This window comes from Melanotaenia boesemani, chromosome 14, assembly GCF_017639745.1.
Source record: "Melanotaenia boesemani isolate fMelBoe1 chromosome 14, fMelBoe1.pri, whole genome shotgun sequence".
Taxonomy (NCBI): Eukaryota; Metazoa; Chordata; class Actinopteri; order Atheriniformes; family Melanotaeniidae; genus Melanotaenia; species Melanotaenia boesemani.
Window position 1 is genome coordinate 22,173,793 of NC_055695.1, and position 19,206 is coordinate 22,192,998.

At 37.6% G+C, this 19,206-nt stretch overlaps 1 protein-coding gene across 3 annotated transcripts in view; it reads left to right on the forward strand.

Moving 5' to 3' along the window:
* Nucleotides 1-19,206, forward strand: part of slc44a5b (solute carrier family 44 member 5b) — a 36,457-nt gene that overhangs the window by 16,649 nt on the left and 602 nt on the right. The window contains exons 3-22 of one of the 3 annotated variants that reach the window (XM_042005559.1): nt 3,652-3,725; nt 5,297-5,381; nt 5,774-5,858; nt 5,991-6,104; nt 7,133-7,193; nt 7,284-7,407; nt 9,309-9,392; nt 11,182-11,294; nt 11,444-11,575; nt 12,079-12,178; nt 12,262-12,354; nt 12,517-12,604; nt 12,785-13,047; nt 14,512-14,606; nt 14,702-14,805; nt 14,934-15,007; nt 15,110-15,180; nt 15,604-15,692; nt 17,463-17,547; nt 17,865-19,029. In XM_042005559.1, the coding sequence (XP_041861493.1) occupies nt 3,652-3,725; nt 5,297-5,381; nt 5,774-5,858; nt 5,991-6,104; nt 7,133-7,193; nt 7,284-7,407; nt 9,309-9,392; nt 11,182-11,294; nt 11,444-11,575; nt 12,079-12,178; nt 12,262-12,354; nt 12,517-12,604; nt 12,785-13,047; nt 14,512-14,606; nt 14,702-14,805; nt 14,934-15,007; nt 15,110-15,180; nt 15,604-15,692; nt 17,463-17,547; nt 17,865-17,980 (2,050 nt within the window). In that variant the 3' untranslated portion in view covers nt 17,981-19,029. The other 2 variants (XM_042005558.1, XM_042005560.1) reach the window with 2 other exon arrangements.

Below are 19,206 nucleotides of genomic sequence, written 5' to 3' on the forward strand. Positions count from 1 at the left end.
GCTAAATGAAGTAACTTTATCTAGTTACTGAGTAGTCTTCTACAGGCCAGTTAGCTGTGAACATGTTGTTGTACCTGCCTGGCTGTGGTTGTAAATTGATGTATATCCAATCATTATAAATATAAACAACTTAATGACAGTAATGGTACGTAATCATTCCATTTTTAATATTCCATCAAAGTACTAAATGAGCACTTTAACTATGAATCCACTTCTGTTTCCGATCTCATTATCTGACAGTTTTGTCAGTGCCACTGCTCAGTTAAACATTTCTCCCTTGTGACTTTTGTGAGCATGGGATATATCCCTTTTTTGAGAAAATCTGGACATTTTTTTCTGCACGTGTTTATTACAAAGCTTGGACAGTTTGACAGATTCACACCACAATTGCACTCACACTATTCTGTAGCACTTCTGCCATCTTTGTCACCTTGGCCCCCACAGAATATCAGCCCCACAAATATAATACTGTTGCAAATGTCTCCCATTGCACTGACAAAGCTTCCAGTGCTGATTTTCCCTCTACTTTCAAAGTAGTATGCCTGCCAACTCAGTTACACAAGCAGGACACTCCATTTGTCCTCGTCTACGTATGTACAAGTGACATTTAAGGATATATGAAGTTTCAGGTCAGGTTGGAGTATAAAAAGATTTTAACTGTTTTCCTGAGATAAGAGAGTGAAGCCAAATTGTTTTAGCTTCCTTACTTTGTCAGCATCTCTGCAACACTAACCTTTGTTTGCTTCAAAGGTGACTTTGTTTTCACACTCTGGTGCTGTGCTTGCACTTTGTCTTAAAAAATGCAGCAGTTTCTGAATAAGGAGATGGAAAGCACAAGAGATCTACAGTAACACTCATATTAAAGTGCAGGAGAGGCAATTTCAGCTTGAGATGCCCAGCCCTCATATCTTTGCTTGTAATCACCTAAGATGTGTCTGAGTGATAGCTAACTTATTTACCAAATGAAGGATGGTGAGGGATTTAAAGGCGAGGAAAGCTATAATAACCATAGCAACCAGAATGCCTTTTTTGAATAAAATTAAATGATACTCCCTTGTCTGCCTTTGTTAATAATATCCACAATCTCCGCTATTGCTGAGATTATATTATTGCAGCAACAGTTTTGCTGGTAGTGTAGCAATTTGTCTTATGAACTGCCAGTTGCTGTCTTCACTAGGAAGAGTTGTGCATCTTTTATATATATATATATATATATATATATATATATATATAAAACTGTACTTCCAAAAAAGTGGCATTCACCTTTAAAAGTGTCACAATTCACTAAACCGTTCATAGATGTCTACATGCTCATCTTTTAGTAAGGGATAAAACTAAATGTTATTCAAACTATCAAGCTATCTTTAGATTGATGTCTATGTTTGGTGTAGAAAATACCAGCAACTTATTAATAATATATCCATTTAAATAAAAAAAGGTTTAAAAGTGATTGGTTTAATTTTACCAACACTCCAGTATTTGAGAGTATGTGCAAGAAAGTCACCAACTCTTTACAGTGAGAAGCAGAAACCTGCATAACTCTTCTAACCTTTTTTTTCTGTTGTATTATTAATTCAATCATTAGCTGATTATATATATTAGCTAATATCTATCTATCTGAATGAATGAATGAATGAATGAATGAATGAGTGAATGAATGAATGAATGAATTTATTGTCATTGCACAACAATTACATCAGCAATCATTGGCAGTGAAATTCTTAGATCCCAGGCTCTCCTAACAATGCTGAAAAGAATATAAACCACAAAAAGCAAGAATACTACAAATAAGTTATACAGTAAAATATATAATAAGCAATAAGAAGATGCTATTATTTAAAGGTGGCGTTTCTGCTGACAGCATTTAGAAGTCCTATGGCCTGCGGTATGAAGCTGTCCTGAGCCTGGTGGTACGGGCTTGAATGCTGCAACACGATTGTATGGACCACTGTTGAGTGGTCCATGTCACTGGTCCGTGACACTTCAATTTCTGTCTATAGGAAAGCAGCAGCAGAACTGAGGCGTGATCAGATTTCCCAAAAGGAGATCGAGGGAGGGCCTTATACATATTTGCGTAAGGGGTGTAAACATGATCGAGCGTGTTCTTGCCACGGGTAGAACAGCTGATGTGTTGGTGGTATCTCGGCAGGACTTTCCTCAGGTTGGTGCTGTTAAAATGCCCGGCTACAACAGACGCAGCCTTCGGCCATGAAGTCTCTGCCCTGTCAATAACTTCAAACAGTTCTTCCGTGGCCTTGTGGCTCCTATCTATCTATCTATCTGTCTATCTATCTGTCTGTCTGTCTGTCTGTCTGTCTGTCTGTCTCTCTCTCTCTCTCTCTCTCTCTCTCTGTATATATATGTATGTATATATACATATACATATACATATAAATGTGCTGCCCAGGCTGTGAGAATCAGTTAGCATGTGTCTGCTGTCTTAGCCTAAGTTAGATAATAGAAATGATAAGGAAGTCATTTTATCCTGAATGAAAACTGGAGAAAATTTGCACTCTACCAGGGACAAAATAATATTAGCAATCCTGAATATTTACAAGTTCAGTTGACCAATCTATCACAGGACCTTGCTAATATACTGTAAACTGCAATTTACACAAATGACCCTTAATACAGTGGACTAAACTATGTATAATATTGAAATAGCCTTTGTTTTAATATAAAGTGCATTTAATTAACTTGTTTTATTTTTACTATTACTGCCTTTGTGTCTGTTTTAGCTACCATTTATCTTTGTATGGGCTCCTCCACTGATGATTATTTGTGTACATCACCACTCTAATCTCAACTATCTGCTAGTTAATTTTGAATTGGTATTTAGAGAATGAAGAGCAGCAGTGTCTGTGTACAACCATGTAGCCATGCTGCATACCAAACAAGGACAATTCTTTGTTCAAAGAAGTACACAGAGGAAAGACTGTCACATCTCTAAGCTTGGGCCTCCCATTGACCTTGGCTTTGAATGCTGGGGAAGATTCTCAAGTCAATTTCACAAGCGTATGGCACCAGGGGAAGGCTGCACATTGTGTGTGTCCCCTGTATATTACAACTGGGCTCAGTGGGCTGAACTTGTCTTCATTTGTGGATGGGTGTAGTACTTCAAGTCTGAATGGTTTTGAAAAAGCACTTGACGGACAGCTTCTCTCAGGGCGGAAAGGAGGGCAAGACAGCTTGTTATGCAGGAGACATTGAAACAGTGCATAAAGACTCTGAGAGACTGACTCAGAGATGCTGTTTTAAATGAACAGACTAACATGGAGAGAGAGAATCTTCAAATAGCTGTCTCTTTGCCTGTGGGACTGTTAACCCTTGAGAAGCGGTTCAGGGTCTCATCAGGAAGTTGAAGCTCCACTGCAGTTTTTCTGAAAATACAGCAAGCAGATTACACTTTGTCATGCTTACAGGGAAGTGCAGTATCTAGGTACCGAGCTGTAACTTAGTTGCCATCCAGCAACTGTATCATAATTACCAGTTTTATCATGAAGTGATTAACAACCTACTCATATATTTCTCTTTTTTTTTCTTGCTTGATGTGAAGCAATTTCACAATTTCCCCTTTGGGATTTGGAAATTATCTTCTTATCTTGGACCTCCATGTCACTCATTCTTATGTATGTTTGTTTAAATATACAGGAGCTGCACTGATGTGGTTTGTTGTGTTATCTTCGTCATTGTCATCCTTGGCTACATCGTCCTGGGTACTGTGGGTAAGTTTGCATAATTGCTGGTGATTACATCACACAAAGTTTCATAATGACAAGGCTTACATACCTCACATAAAGCAGCATGCTCCTCTCACAGCATAAGCTGGCACTTAAAGAAAAAACAAGCTGTTCTTTGGTTCATATTTTTGTAGTTGGTTATTTAACTGAATGTCTGATTTTTTAAAGTGTGGGGGAGTTGAGAAACGCTCCCCTAAAGAATGGGTAATTATATATATATATATATATATATATATATATATACACTACCGTTCAAAAGTTTGGGGTCACTTCCCTATAGAATCCCATTACAAAGTGACCCCAAACTTTTGAACTGTAGTGTGTATATTGCTTCAACATTTAGTTTATAGGTTATTCATTCATTAATTTGTTCGTTTATTAGTTAGTTCATTTGTTTGTTCGTTCCTTCATTCTTTCTTTCTTTCTTTGGACCACAAGTGATATAGTTTGACTCTTATTTCAGTTAAATTTTGATGTTGCCACTCAGTTCATGCAACTGTGACAGAATACACTTGTCTGCAACTGTAGGCATACAGTGAATCTCCCCACCAGCTCTTCTTTTCCTTCCCTTTTTATTTTTCCTCTTTTTTGCCTCATCTCTATTTTCTTAATTTTCTTATCTTATTTCCTCCAACCTTTCATTACCCTTTCTTATACAGGCACATCTAATGGTACATTGCATTTCTCCTGTTTCACTCACTCACTCACAACACAGTACTGTATAGTAATGTAGGGGCCAATAAAATTTTTGGCATTGATATTTATTATAAGGACTGTCTCTTGCCAGCTTGTTAGTAGAGTCATATTTCAATCTGGTCATTGAAAGGACAGTTTTACATTTAGAAAAAAATGTAGAGGCCAGGATAATGGACATGCCTTCTGCAATCATCTAAAGGACGTTATGGTCATGCCTTATAATCTTTGTCTATCATCCTTTCTGGTTGTAGCTCGTGTATTGTATGTACTGTTGTGTGTCTTGTTTAAGATGGTCTATCGTTGTGTGGAAATGTGAAAGGCTAAATCAGTGCTTAGAGCTACTGCTATTCCTATCAAGAGAAACCGAGCAGTACAAATGAAACTGGATTGTTTTTTGTTTTGTTTTTTTCTTTCTTCTTTTTTTGTGTCATTGTCATTGTTTCTGCTCAATTAATATGCATTCATGCAAGTCCCCAAATAAATTTGCTTTGCTGTTTTGTTCTGCTCATTTGTTACTCTTATTTAACACATGGAGACATGGCTTTATGCCTTTAGAAAATCTAAGAATCCTGTTTGTGTGTGCAGGACATGTTACCTGCCAATCATAGTCTAATTATATTTAATGTGATGTGTGTCTGTACTTTGCAGATAATGCAAGTATGTTGCATTTTATTACAAATAAAGTAGTTGTCTTATCTGCATCCTCTATTTTACTAAGGCTAACATAAAGCCTGACAGCATGGGGCATCGAAGACTATTCAGACTCTTAAGTGTCTATTGAGACATAACCAAACATGAAAATGCAAAATCTTTGAATTTGAAAATTCATGCAATTAAAATGGAAAGTTGTGTGTTTTCAGCCTGGATCCACGGTGACCCCAGGAAGATTGTCTATCCCACTGACAGCCAGGGACAGTTCTGTGGCCAGCAGAACACCTCCAATGCGTGAGTAAAAGAGGGTCTGTCTCTTAAATCACTGTACAGTGGGTGGAGAAAATTATGTAGTCCAAATAGTTTGTCAGCTTTCTATTGTTATCTTTACTCTGGCAATAGGCTTTGACTTCATCACAGCACACAGATAAGATTTGTGATTAATCCTGGCAAGGTTTACTACACAGTATACACACTGTAGAAACACTGATGAAGTCTCAGGCTACTGTGCGCATGTGCATGTGTGTGTGTGTGCGTGTGTGTGTGTGTGTGTGTGTCTGTTTTTGTGTGTGCGTGCATGCATGTGCATATCCAGAGAATTGCTGATTAAACATTGTGCAGTAATGGACTTTTAGATCTGGCTAATCCGAATCCTTTCCTTGTCTTCATGTTTTTCATCTCCTTAGAAACAAAGCCATATTATTCTACTTCAACATGCTGAAATGTGCCAATCCTGCAGTTCTAATTAACCTCCAGTGCCCTACAACCCAGGTGAGAGAGTGAAAGAAACCTTTTCTAACAAGCAATGTACAGGGCTCCTTGTTCCTCTTCAATTTTTCCTCCATGCTTGATTATGCAAGATTGATAGCCATTCTCATTAAGAGGATGTTTTGCCTTTTCCAGCTCTGTGTCTCCAAGTGCCCTGACAGATTTGCCACTTTCCTGGATGCAAGGAATACCCAAAACTGGAAATATTACAAGCAATTCTGCAAGCCGGGCTTTGAGATTGGCAGTAAGGTGAGAGAAAGGGCATGATACTCACTTTTGTCTTTTAGCTAGCATGATGAAAGTTAGGATTTCTAAGTTGCTGATGCTTAAGACATGATCAGGTATTTTGCACCTGTATTTCACATTATCCTCCTTCTGTCACAGGGTTTTTGATCAGATATAGAGTCAAAAGAAAATTAATTCATCAGTCATACTTCTGCAGTTTATATAGCTTTAATTGCATCAAGGTTTAATTATTGTAACTGCACTTTGGTATAAGTCAGTCTATAATTTATCCCATCAACTGGTTCAGAACTCAGAAGCCAGACAGATCCTTTATTCTGCTTAACTTCTAAATGTATTTAACACTTTTAGTATTTTAGTATTTTTCATTTAACCTATTTTAGTAGGTATTACATGATGGGGTTTTCTTAATTTTACTACTCTACTGCTGTTAATCTGTCTTTTTCTTTTTTTCTTTGTGTTTGTGTGGTATGTTGTACACAGCACTTTGGTAAACTACGGTTGTTTTAAATGTGGTTCATGAATAGAATTTAACTTGATTTGATTTGAGAATAAAGAACACACTTGAGTTCACTTTAAGATACAGGCGGAAGTGAGCACATTCATGCACATTCCATCCCTGTTCTATGAACTGGCAGCACTTTGGTTCCAATGACGTTAGCATGATGCTGTCTAAGATTTAAAGTGAGGTGCTGTGTGGGAGCATCTTCCAGCTCAGTGATACTGTTTGAACTGAATCATACGTGTCACTTCCCACATCATCTCAAGGATGACAGTGTTGCATGAAATAGATTCAGCCACACTATTTAATCAGACTTTTTTTTTTGGACTTGGTTAGGATTATATTTATCAAGACAAAAAAATATGATTTTAATTTTTAACAGATCTCTAAGTTGGAGAGTGTTATTGGGGTAAATAACACGTTTTTACAAATTTACAAAGGTAGCTTCCTGTTAAATGTACTTTAACTTTATACATGACATTGAAAGCAGTTATGATCATTCATGAACCTTCTTCTTCTGTTTCTCTTTCAGTCAGTTGCAGAGGTCATACGAGATGAGGACTGTCCATCAATGATTGTGCCAAGCAGACCTTGTAAGTGAGATTCTGTACACAAAGTAGCACACGATAAACTGTTTACCAAACCTCTAAATATAAGCAAAAATGTCAACAACTGTGTTTCAGTTCTTCAGCGGTGCTTCCCTGATTTCATTAGAAGAGATGGAATTTTAACTGTAGCCAATCAGACCATTTTCAAAGATGGTGACAATAACAAAAGAAGTGTCAACGATCTCAGAGATGCTGCCAAGTAAGTTGTACATCCCAGCAAACTGAATCTTTACCGTAGTTGTTCAACAAGCTCAGTGACATCTATTTAAAAAAAGTCACAGACATCAGATTGAGAATTGGCATGAATCTGTGCACATTTAATAATCTCCATCTAAAGAAAAGTGATCTAAAACTTTCATGTTGTCGATAGGGAGGCCAACTCTGAATCCACAGAGTTCTGGAAAGATATTACAGGGTAGGACAAGTGGGCATGTCACTGATGTTGCCAGTGCCCAAGAATGTGTTCACTCACATTCAAAGTCATTTGCATGTTTATTGCATGAATATGCTGCTAACTAGTTCATGAGGACAACTTCAGGAGCTTATGAAAGCTGCTTTGCATATCTACACTTCTTTGAGCGTGTGAAAAGGCAAATCTCAGATAAGCAAGAAACCATGTATTCAAACCAGTAAGCTGACATTATAATTATACATGATTCTGTTTTTGCTGCAATTGAATTTTCTTTACAACAAGCTGCCTGGAAATATAACAGGATTTATTATTTTTCTTTCTGTAGTCTGGTAACAATAAGGTGAGAGGTCGAAAAATGATTTTTTTCAGCTCTTTAACATTTTCTCTCCTAAATCAAGTAACCCTATGTGGGCTAACCCAACCTGTACTGTTTTTCAAGAAGAATGCATAACTTTGTTCAGTTACCTGTTTAGGTGGCTAGGAACTAGGAAAGAAAATCCACATATTTTTTATTTTTATTTATTCATTTAAAAAGGGACACATTGTACATGAATGAACATGAGTTTAAAAAAACGAGTAAATGCAGCATTAGCACAACTACTAATTTACATCTGCTGCTCCTTTGGCAGGTAACAGACAAACTTTAATAATGCATATATAATAAGGTACAGACAATAAAAAGTCAAGTGCAAACCAGTTGTAAATATTTTATAAGATGCATGATTTAAAGTGTAAGAGTTATGTATGCGGTACATTCTCTTACCCCAGGTGGTATGGGATTACATATGTTACGACCCCTCACTTAGTGACTTAGTTAAGTCAAATAAACCACAAATTAGTCATCTAGTTCATTGTCACAAAGAGAAATATAGAGCAAAGTAGCGCCCCCTGGTGGTAATTAGGTTTGCTACCTTGATCAGTAAATGCTGGATAAAACCTATTTTTGTAAGTGGTTAATCATCTTTTAGGAAGCTTATTTAAAACTCATGAGGCTGCTCTCAGATCTGTTTGTATTACAATGTTTAATATCTCCTCAGTCAGGGATTTAGAAATTCATCAGTCATGTTGCAATGTTTTGAAGTCAGTTTAAAAATACTTAAATTCTTACTTTGTCTGTCTTGGTTAATAAATCAGTTACTTTATTATGAAGGCGAGTGAAGCTTTTTACTGAAATTATAAGTAAAATCATCTATGTTATAAAACTGAACATCACCATTCAGTTTACCAGCCGCAAGCTTGCAGTCTCTGATTGTCGCTGTAATTAGTAGTCTCTGACTATCACAAAAAGAAAGATGTGTACTTGATGTGTTTCATTCATAACAATCTGCTATACCACATCTCCTCTTGTTGTCACACTCAGTAACAAACTGCTTCACCTTTAAAGCCCAACTGTAGGAGCTATTGCTAAAAAAGTGCTTCAGTAACATTATTTTGTGGCTTGTTTCCCAGATGCTGAAGAAATGCGCTTTGAGCTGAGACTGTCTAAAGCATTTTGAAATTGTCTTTATCTTTGTTTCAAAATAAGAATATCTAAGATAAATCAGATGTCAAAATGTTTTTGACAAATCCTAGTAAACCATAAGACAGTAATACAAACCTGCCAAAGTAATTTTTTGTGTTATAAATCTCTGTTTTTCCACCTCTTCTTCCTCCCACTTTACCTGTCTCACCTTGTTACTCTATCACAGAAGTATTGCCAGTCTGCTGAATGCCAAAGAAGTTGGTATGAAGATCTTTGAGGATTATGCAAATTCATGGATATGGATCCTCATGTAAGCATTTCTTTTGCTTTCAGGAATGTCCACAATTTGATTCTTATCATGACTTAGCATTTCTCTGTGGTTAGAATAAATTCTTTTATCCACCAATGAGTCAACAATAAGAACAAAAATAATATACTCTTTTATTTGTCATACACTGTTTAGTTTATTGTATGCACATTAAAAATAAGTAAGTCTATCTTTCATTGACATGCTTTGTAAAATGTAATTAACACAATAAAATGACATAAATAATTCCAGTCCCATGTTTACTGAGAGTAATACCCTATCAAATGTTGTTATTGAGAAATCAAATTTCCCAATTCTAAAACTCTGCACTTTCTTAGTGTTACTAATGTATTTGTTAGTCTGCTGAGGGTCATTATCCTGTTGAAAAGCTTAACCCTCATCATTTTCTGTACCACTTAGTCCATTAGGGGTCGCGGGTAAGCTGGAGCCTATCCCAGCATTTTTAACAGTTGAAAAGCTGGGTACACCCTGGACAGGTCACCAGTCCATCGTGGGGCCAACACAGATGGGGACAAACAACCGTTCACACACTCTCTCCTAGGGAGAATTTAGAGTGACCAGTTAACCTAACATGCATGTCTTTGGACGGTGGGAGGAAGCCAGAGAACCCGGAGAGAATCCACGCAAACATGCAAACTCCACACAGAAAAGCCACTGCCCCCAGGTTCAAACCCGTCCCCCCAGCCGAGGCCGGCACCAGCCACCTTCTTGCTGTGAGGTTGCGGTGCTAACCACCACACCACCGTGCAGTTTAACCCTGTAAGAACCAAAGTCGCAAAATTGCAACAAGCACCGAGATACATGTCCAGAGAGCTTAAATCTGTTACCACCTTCCATCACTAGATGGCAGACATGTAAATCTTCAGTGTAACAAGCTGCCCAGAGGCAGCAAAAAACCCTAATAAAATTTTCATCATCACATTTCACAATTATTGTTCAGCATCAAATCATTAAATGTTTTTGCTCTTTCAGGGGACAAAGTTTATCTGTCTAAAACATATTTCTTCAAAAGGTCTAGTCTCTGGCCTGGTCTTTATTGGTAAGCTGTAGTTTCTCAGCTCTAATGTTGTTTTTGAACGACATTTCTCCTTCTGGCAGTTTAAACACGTTCAATTTCTTGTAACTACAACGTTGACACAAATAGCTACAAGAATAACCTGCAGATCCTGTAATAGAAATTGAGGTTGATGAAGACCTCTGACTCTCTACGCTTGAGATTAGTTTTCTTGGATTGACAGTTTTGTTAAACTGGCAGTCATATAAATCATATAAAATCCGTTTTGCTTAGGGTTTTTGTTTTGATGTGGTTAGTTTGTTTGTTTTTCCCACAATGAATTGTGGGGAAAAATGATTGGTTCATTTCTGATTTTTTGTGGGTCTTTTCAAATCTCTTGCCAGACTCAGCCGTATCTATGGGTCTTTTTTTTTAAATAAATAATGTCACACTAAAGCAAAGAGGGCATTATCCATGGTGTCAGATGTTTAAACAGAAGAGGGGTTTTCTTGTCTTTTCTTTTGTTATTTTATAACCTGGAACTGCTAATTTCATGGACTGGAAACTGTAATAAATGTGGGGATGTGCTTATTTTTTCAGTGTGACTTATTTGTTGTTTCATTTATTTGAAGAATGCAGACAACTTTTTTCAGTCTAAGAGTCAAGTGTTTACTGTCCAATACTGTGCGCCAAAAAAGTCAGTTTCCATGCTGCTATATATGTGCTTACTTTTACATAAACATACTTTTACATATATCAGTATGTGTGTCATTGTAGAGGCCTGGTAATATCCATGGTGGTCAGTCTGCTCTTCATTCTTCTTCTGCGCTACACTGCTGGTATGATTGTGTGGCTCATCATTTGTGGCGTCATCGCTGCAGTCAGCTACGGTGAGTGTGCATACATGCCAGTGCGCATTTTGGAGATGTTGCTCTTTTTTGTGATGCAACTTTTTCAACACTTTTGCGATGAATAATTTTACTGTTAAATGTAGCCGATTTTAGTTTTGTCCTGATTCTTTCCTTCCTTCTTTTTTCAGGTATCTGGTACTGCTACGGGGAGTACAATATCCTGAGCAAGAAGACAGATGCTAATGTCACCATTTCTGAAATTGGCTTCCACACAGATTTCAGTATTTACCTTCAGCACAGCCAGATGTGGCTCATCTTCAGTATGTTGTCATCCATCAACAGAACTTTATGTCAACGTTTTTTTCTACAAGTTTTGTAACATGTCTTTGGGTCATTTCTAGTCCGTGTAATTGGTTGCGTAGTACCCTGGGTGCTCATATAATTTTTAGTGTTTCTTCTATCATGGTCATATTACACCAGAAGTGACTTGTTTAAAACATTTTTAAAAGTGTGTCAATCTCATAAACAAGCCAAATAAATAGATTATGTGAAAATGTCAGCTGCTTCCACTCTTTTGGCTCTTACTGCAGCATCCTCAGGAAACGTTAGTGTTGCGTTTCCATCAATGCTGTGCTAACCCAGAGCAGATGAAGAACTACAACTACTGCAGAGTCATTTGATGCAAGACTGAATGCAGAACATTTTCCCAATGCAGAAAACAATCCCTTTATTCTTAAGAAAAATAAGAACTATTATGATATTGCCAATAGCATGTTATTTTAGGTTACTTAAAACTTTTCTGTATTTGACATTTACTTTGTAGTGATCTCGCTTTGTGTGATTGATGCCCTCGTCTTGATCATATTGATATTTCTGAGGTCCAGGCTGAAAATCGCAATTGCACTACTAAAGGAGGGAAGCAGGTGAGTCTGGATAAAAGCTTTGTTTATTAGACTGTGTATTTGTCCAATTTCTAATACAAACAAATTTTTAATCTTGTCTCCAGGGCCATCAGCTACATCATGTCCACTCTCTTCTACCCTCTCGTCACCTTTTTTCTCCTGGCCATCTGCATAGCTTATTCCACTGTCACAGCAGTGTATCCTTTTCCTGCTCTTACACAGAAATAGAATCTGTGGTTGTTTAGTTACAAAACCCTGATATCAGCTTCATTAGGGCATTAATGTAATTTTAAATATTATGTGTTACATGAGACTGAGTTCCATTTCCCCTTTGCCGGCTTTAACTACTTCACACTCAGCTTCTTGGCATCTTCAGGTAATGCAGTCTACAAGGTTGCACCTACTGATGATCAGTGCATGTATGCAAACCTCACATGCAATCCAAAGGTTAGCCCCACTCTTTATTACAGGATAATATACATCAGAGTTTTTACAAGGTATTGTCTCACACAAGTTATGCTAATCTCTTAGGTTGATTAATATGGCAGATATGTTAAATCTGATGTTCAGTAATCATGTCATTGCCTTCCAACTTCACATCAAAGTGAAATCTGTTGCTTCTTTCAGACTTTCAGTCAGACCAATGTTACCAAAGCTTGCCCTGGGTCACAATGCATGTTTGCCTTCTATGGTGGGGAGAGTGTGTACCACCACTACATCTTAGTCCTCCATTTGTGTAACCTGTTCGTGTTCCTCTGGCTGGTCAACTTCATCCTCGCTCTGGGCCAGTGTACCCTGGCTGGGGCCTTCGCCTCTTACTACTGGGCCCTGAAGAAACCGAAAGACATCCCAGACTGTCCTCTGTACTCCTCGTTCAGCAGGGCCATACGGTGGGTTTCGGAGATGCTGGATTTATGTTTTTGAAACTGAGAAGCAGAGTTTCTGGGTAAAAGGCCATTGATGTTTGAAGTATAAAAAGTCACATTTTTCACCTTTACTGCCTGGATGGTCTTTCTTGTCTTTGGCTCGTTGAACCAATCATTTCTGCTCGATCATCAGTTTTATCCCAAAAGCAGCTGAAACATGGACTCATCAGACCACATAACATGTGTCCACTGTCTTCTGTCCATCTGAGATGTGCTCATTTTCAGAGAACTAGACTGTAATTCTGCACAGAGTTGATGTTTAGCCTAATCCCTTGGTTATTTGGTTTCATTTTATATTTCTAGATTAAGTGGTGTGTTGTGGATTCCAAGGTATTCCTGAGGCTTTGTGATAATCTGATTTAGGTTGCATTGCAGTTTTTAATGCAGTGGCACCTGAGGGCTCAAAGTTTATCAACACCATTTTTCCCTCATTGGTTTTTATGTGCTAAGATATCTCAAGACTCACTGAAATGTTTCACAATATTATTTAAAGACCTAAGTTTGTTGCAACCTTGATTCACTATTAAAAGATTTTCTGACTTAGTTTGGCAGTAAATGTTGAGCCATTTTGTCTTTTCTTTCTTTTTTTCATTTTAGAAAGTGTAATTTTTTTGAAGAATGTTTGTTTTATTATTTTGTTTATTCTTTTATTCTCATTTGGATTATATTTTATATAATCCAAACATTTTCATTTGTCACCAATTTATCTGATGATTGTAAAATCTTATAAATTGGTGTTGCTTGTATATTGTTTAAACCGGGGCTATTCAATTCGGTCCTACGAGGGCCGCAATCCAGCAGGTTTTCCGTATATCCCTGTTTCAACACACCTGACTCAAATTAATTAGTCATTGTGCAGAACTTGATTGGCTGTTAGATCTATTAATTTGATGCAGGTGTGTTGAAATAGGGATATATGGAAAACCTGCTGGATTGCGGCCCTCGTAGGACCGAACTGAATAGCACTGGTTTGCCATCAAATTATAAATCTATAGGGTATTGGACAGCTTACCTAGTTGTGTAGGCACTCCATGTGCAGATGCTGGAAGCAGTGAACCTGTGTTCATGTCCCAGCTTGTGGCCCTGATTCATGTTATTCCTTCTCTCTCTGCCTCTGCATACTTTCCTGGCCTTAAAAATGTTTACATATCCTTACAAACATAATTATATTTGTTTATATTTTCCCCAAATTATTAAGTTGGTCAGGGAGTACACTGTAGATCATTTCTTTGGACATGTGTCAGTTTTATTAAATTTTCAAGGCAGTTAACAAAGTACAGATTTAAGTTTTCATTGCGTTTTAGAAAATTCCCCAACTTTTCTAGGAATGAGGTTTCAAAGTAACACAAAGTACAACTAAAACAGTAGCATATAAATTGAGTTGCAGAGATAAGTCCTCACATGTAACGTTTTGTTTTCATCCATCAGTTACCACACAGGTTCTCTGGCCTTTGGCTCTCTAATCCTTGCTTTGGCGCAGATGGTCAGAATTGTTCTTGAGTACCTGGATCACAAACTAAAAGGCAAGTTGTGACTTTTCAAATATCTGATAATCTTACTCTCTTCAAATATGATAATTATTTGAAATTAAATATTGATGTTTCTTGTCATCTCTTAGGATCTCAGAATGCATGTGCACGATTTTTGATTTGTTGCCTCAAATGCTGTTTCTGGTGCCTGGAACATGTCATCAAGTTCATAAACAGGAATGCATACATTATGGTGAGTTATTTCCAGTAACACTGTTGACTACATTATTGTATATATCTGTAAGATTTAGCTTTTAATTGTCCTAATTTGCTCTTTAGTGTTTAACTACTGAGTGTTGTCTGATCTGCTCTCACCTACAGATAGCAATATATGGAAGGAACTTCTGCACATCTTCCAAGGATGCATTCTTCCTCTTGATGAGAAATGTTGTTCGGTAAGCACTTTTCAGTCATTAAGCGACATTATGCTCTAAATTGTGTTTCTGAGTCTGTGTCACAGTGTAACAGTCTCTTCTCTTGTGTTTTTTCCTCTGAAGGGTGGCTGTCCTCGACAAAGTCACAGACTTTCTGCTGTTCCTGGGAAAACTGCTGGTTTCCGGAGGTGTTGGTGAGTTCAAATTATTCTAAATGGTGACATGTCATAATCAGCTCCACATTCTTGTTGTCTTTATGACATTATTAGATTAATTTTCCTGCTCAGTAGTTGTTATGATCTTAGGGTTAAACAGGGCTTAGGGCTTGATTTAAACATCAATCCCATTTAATCGTAGTAGTTACCACTTTTACACACCTCTATAAGATAGTGTCAAAATGTTATTCATTAACAACTTGCAGTACTTTGCTATTTTCCTTAAATTGCACGTGTATTGATCCAAATGTTTCAAATAAAGTTTGTATTGCTGTATTCATTTTAATAAATTATCTTGAGTTCCAGTTTTTAAAAGGCAGAACCACACAGTACTTTTTAAACCTTTTAATAAACTGACATCGATGTGTACATATCTCAGCTCATTTTCTGGTTTCTTTACAGGTGCCCTTGCATTTTTCTTCTTCTCACAAAAAATACCAGGTTTTAAAGAGGAGGTGCCATCATTAAATTACAGTTGGGTCCCCCTTGTGGTAAGGAGTTAAAATATGAGCTGTTATAGCCATTATAATGAAAAAAATAGTGAATCCCATTTCACCCCTTGGCCCTACCTTAGCCCTTCCCCTTCGTTTTGCGCGTTCACGTGAAGGGGTAGGGGTGTCCCAATTCCTTTTAGGACCGAGGGGTAGGGGTAAGGGGTAGGGCTATATACCCCTTCAAACGAAGATTTTTCAGAGGCACACTTGAAACGGAGGGGTATGAAAAATTTCCTGTTCTATATGAGAAAGCAAGTGTTTCTACGCACATCACGCTTTCTTGAGGTGCAGGACAACACACACTCGCAATAAAAAAAAAAAAAAAAAAAAAAGCCACAGAGAAAAGAGCGTATACCAGCACACACAATTAATTTTAATGGCATGCAAAATTCGTACATTACGTCCCACATATGCCTGTCGATAAGCAATAAGTCAATTAATTGCACGGTAACGAAAAAATGAGCGCAACAAGTTTGCCGCCGCGATAGTTTTCATTAGCCCCCCCCCATCTTACTTCACCATAGACTGTGTATGACAACAGGTTTCACTATGCAGTATCTCGACTGAACGCTCTTGTGGAGTGATCTCTCTCATGTCATGTTTGACAGCAGCATGTAGCAGCACAAGACCGTGGTGAACCACTGTGCGAGCTGGTACGCTGCATTTGTTTACAGGGCTACTCTCACGCATCGGCCGTTAGACTCGTGCATTTGAATGGCTTCTTACGCTCTCACGCTAAACCTCTGATTTCTCACGCTGGAATACACTTTAAGAGCAATGCCGGCTAATGGAGAGGTTCTAGAGGATTCCCAGTGGGCCGCATTACTTGTGCCGGTGTCCCGGCGTATATGTCAAAAAAAAAACGCAGCGTCGCGTTGCAGCAGCGGTTCGCTCACTTTCAGCTTCACAAAGAGCAACGATGCACAATATAGTTTTTCCTAGTTTTTTTTAAATACAGCCAGCAGTTTTGCTGGTTTTTCCTGTTTGAGCCCCATGTTTAATATTTTTTAATATATTTACTGTTTTTTTTTATTTAGTTTCTTCCAGTTCCTGTGTAAAATGTTCTTTAGTGACTACTGATGACGTATGTGACTGTTGAAGGGGTGTCCCAATTCGTAGGGGTGGACTTTTCAGCCCTACCCCTTCTAGCTCCGTTTTAAGGGGTAAGGGGTAAGGGGCAAGGGGTAGGGGTAAGGGGTAGGGCCAAGGGGTGAAATGGGATTGGGCCTTAAAGTAGTCCTGATGGTCACTGGGTCATACAAAAGATTTCATTATGACCCATTGCTTATTAGTTTTATTTAGAATATTACTGAAACATTGATTAAGCAGAAATTAATCCATGATGGATCTGGCTCAGCCTGCACCTGCAAGTTCTCCTCTATTTATATTTTATATTTTCTTAAAAACAATGGCAGAAAAAAAGATCAAGATGCTGTTGGAATATTGAGATAAACTTGGCTGCTTTTATCTTTTAATGTAACTCAAAAATATTCTATACCTTGAATTATTTTTCCAGGAATTTCTTTTTCTTTTAAGTTTAACATTTATGCTCATATTTCTTTAAGTAGTAAAAATACACATAGATGTTTTTCAGTGTTGATCAAGCTAATTTATTTTGTTGTAGAATTTCTGGCTGTATGGTTTATAGTTACGATGATCAGTGTTTTTGGTGTTTGTAGGAATACTGCTTTTGTTGCACAACAAACAGAAATACATGAGAAGCTGATGATATAAAACATGCTGAGTGAAACCTTCTGGTTCTTTCAGACTGTGTCGTTTGGAGCCTATATGATTGCCAATGGCTTTTTTAACATCTATGCCATGTGTGTCGACACACTGTTCCTGTGCTTTTGTGAGTATGCAGTTTTTTTCAGTACTTTAAACACACAGTCAAAAAATAGCTACTGGTACCAAGAACTGTTCTAATTACAGAGAATCTAACATCAAGCAGCATGTCAACATTTGAATTTATCTTCTCACATTAAGTCTGGATCAAAATTTTAATAAGTAATTCCTATTCATTCCCGTTCCTTGTTCGGCTATCTTTTCCTGCATGTCATTGTTGACTTATCTCCACTAAGCCGTTGCTTTTCTTTCTCCTTCTGGCTGTCACTTGTGCACTGTCTGCTATCCCTGCTTGCCTTCTCCTGTGCTGGGACCGGGTTTCAGGTGAAGACCTGGAGAGGAATGATGGTTCTTCCTCCAGGCCCTACTACATGTCTCCAGGCCTGCACAAGATCCTGCGCAAAGGAGAAGAGCGTGCCAAATCCTGTGCTTCCTCCTGAGCGATGTGCAGCTATTTTCCTGAACTTACGATTCTCTGACTCACCTCTCCATATCTGCTCTATGTGTAGGGTGGGTCTGGATGTTTGAGAAGCAAGTATTCTAGGGCTAAACATCGTAACTGGATGCATCCCAGCCTGGTTAGGAATGACTTGGACATGAAAAGACATGCTGTTAACTTCAGGTCCTCATAGAAAAGGCATGGGGACTAGAAAAAGACTTGCATTCACTTCCTCTTTTGAGACAATTCAGATACTTGCCTTTCTGTCAGCTGTGCTATGTTCATGTTTCTTTTTTTCTCTGTATTCTCTGCTGACCTCTGCCTTACTGAGAGGGTACACACAAATACGCAAGATGGATGCACAAGCTGAGATGAAAATGATACTTTTTTTTTAGCCATGCATGAGGACCTTAAAATGTACAGATGGCATAAGACTATGGCAGAAGGCATCACCTAAAAAAGTGGTGGACTTATGGGGCACTCTTGTTGCACTTTGGTCTTCTAGTGTGAAATCAAATTCTGTATGCACTTTCACATACAGGAGAAGAACCATGTAATTTATTTCTTCTGTGTAGCATGATTATTTTGCTGGTTATTGATGTTCATCATTGTTTTTATAAGTTGCTTAAATCCACCAGATTTATATTAATATAACACACAGATCCAAAAACTGTGTGGATTCTGTGTTTACTTATTTTTCATCAGCTACAGTATATGGTCATTCAGAGTTTTCATTATGCCCATAGATGTACTGTAAACCAGACTGAGACATTGTGGGAGGTCAAGACTTCAAGATATTTCACGGTTATCGCTTAAAATCTGAACAGAACCTGAGTGTTTTCAAGAAAAAGTTTTGATGCAGCCACTAGTTTATGTGCCTAGCTGTGAAAAAAAAAGTAAAAATTAAATGTTCCTTCTTCTTTGCGATTTCAGACCTAACAACAGGAACCTTTGCGATACAGTTTATAAAAGGATGTCAAAGCCATTTTTGGTAAAAAAAAAAAAAAAAAAAAAAATTTATTAGATGGTTCAGATGTCGTGCTGTTTTAATACTAAGTATAATACACACGTCGGTCTGGAGGTTATTCGGTGTTGTTTTTGTACAGGGTAATTTTTTTTTTTTATCAATGAATCAAATGAAAATGTGAATATTTGTTTATGAATAAACAAATAGTTGAAGTATTGTTCTGTCCATTTCAGAGGATTTCTTTTTAACATCATAAGATC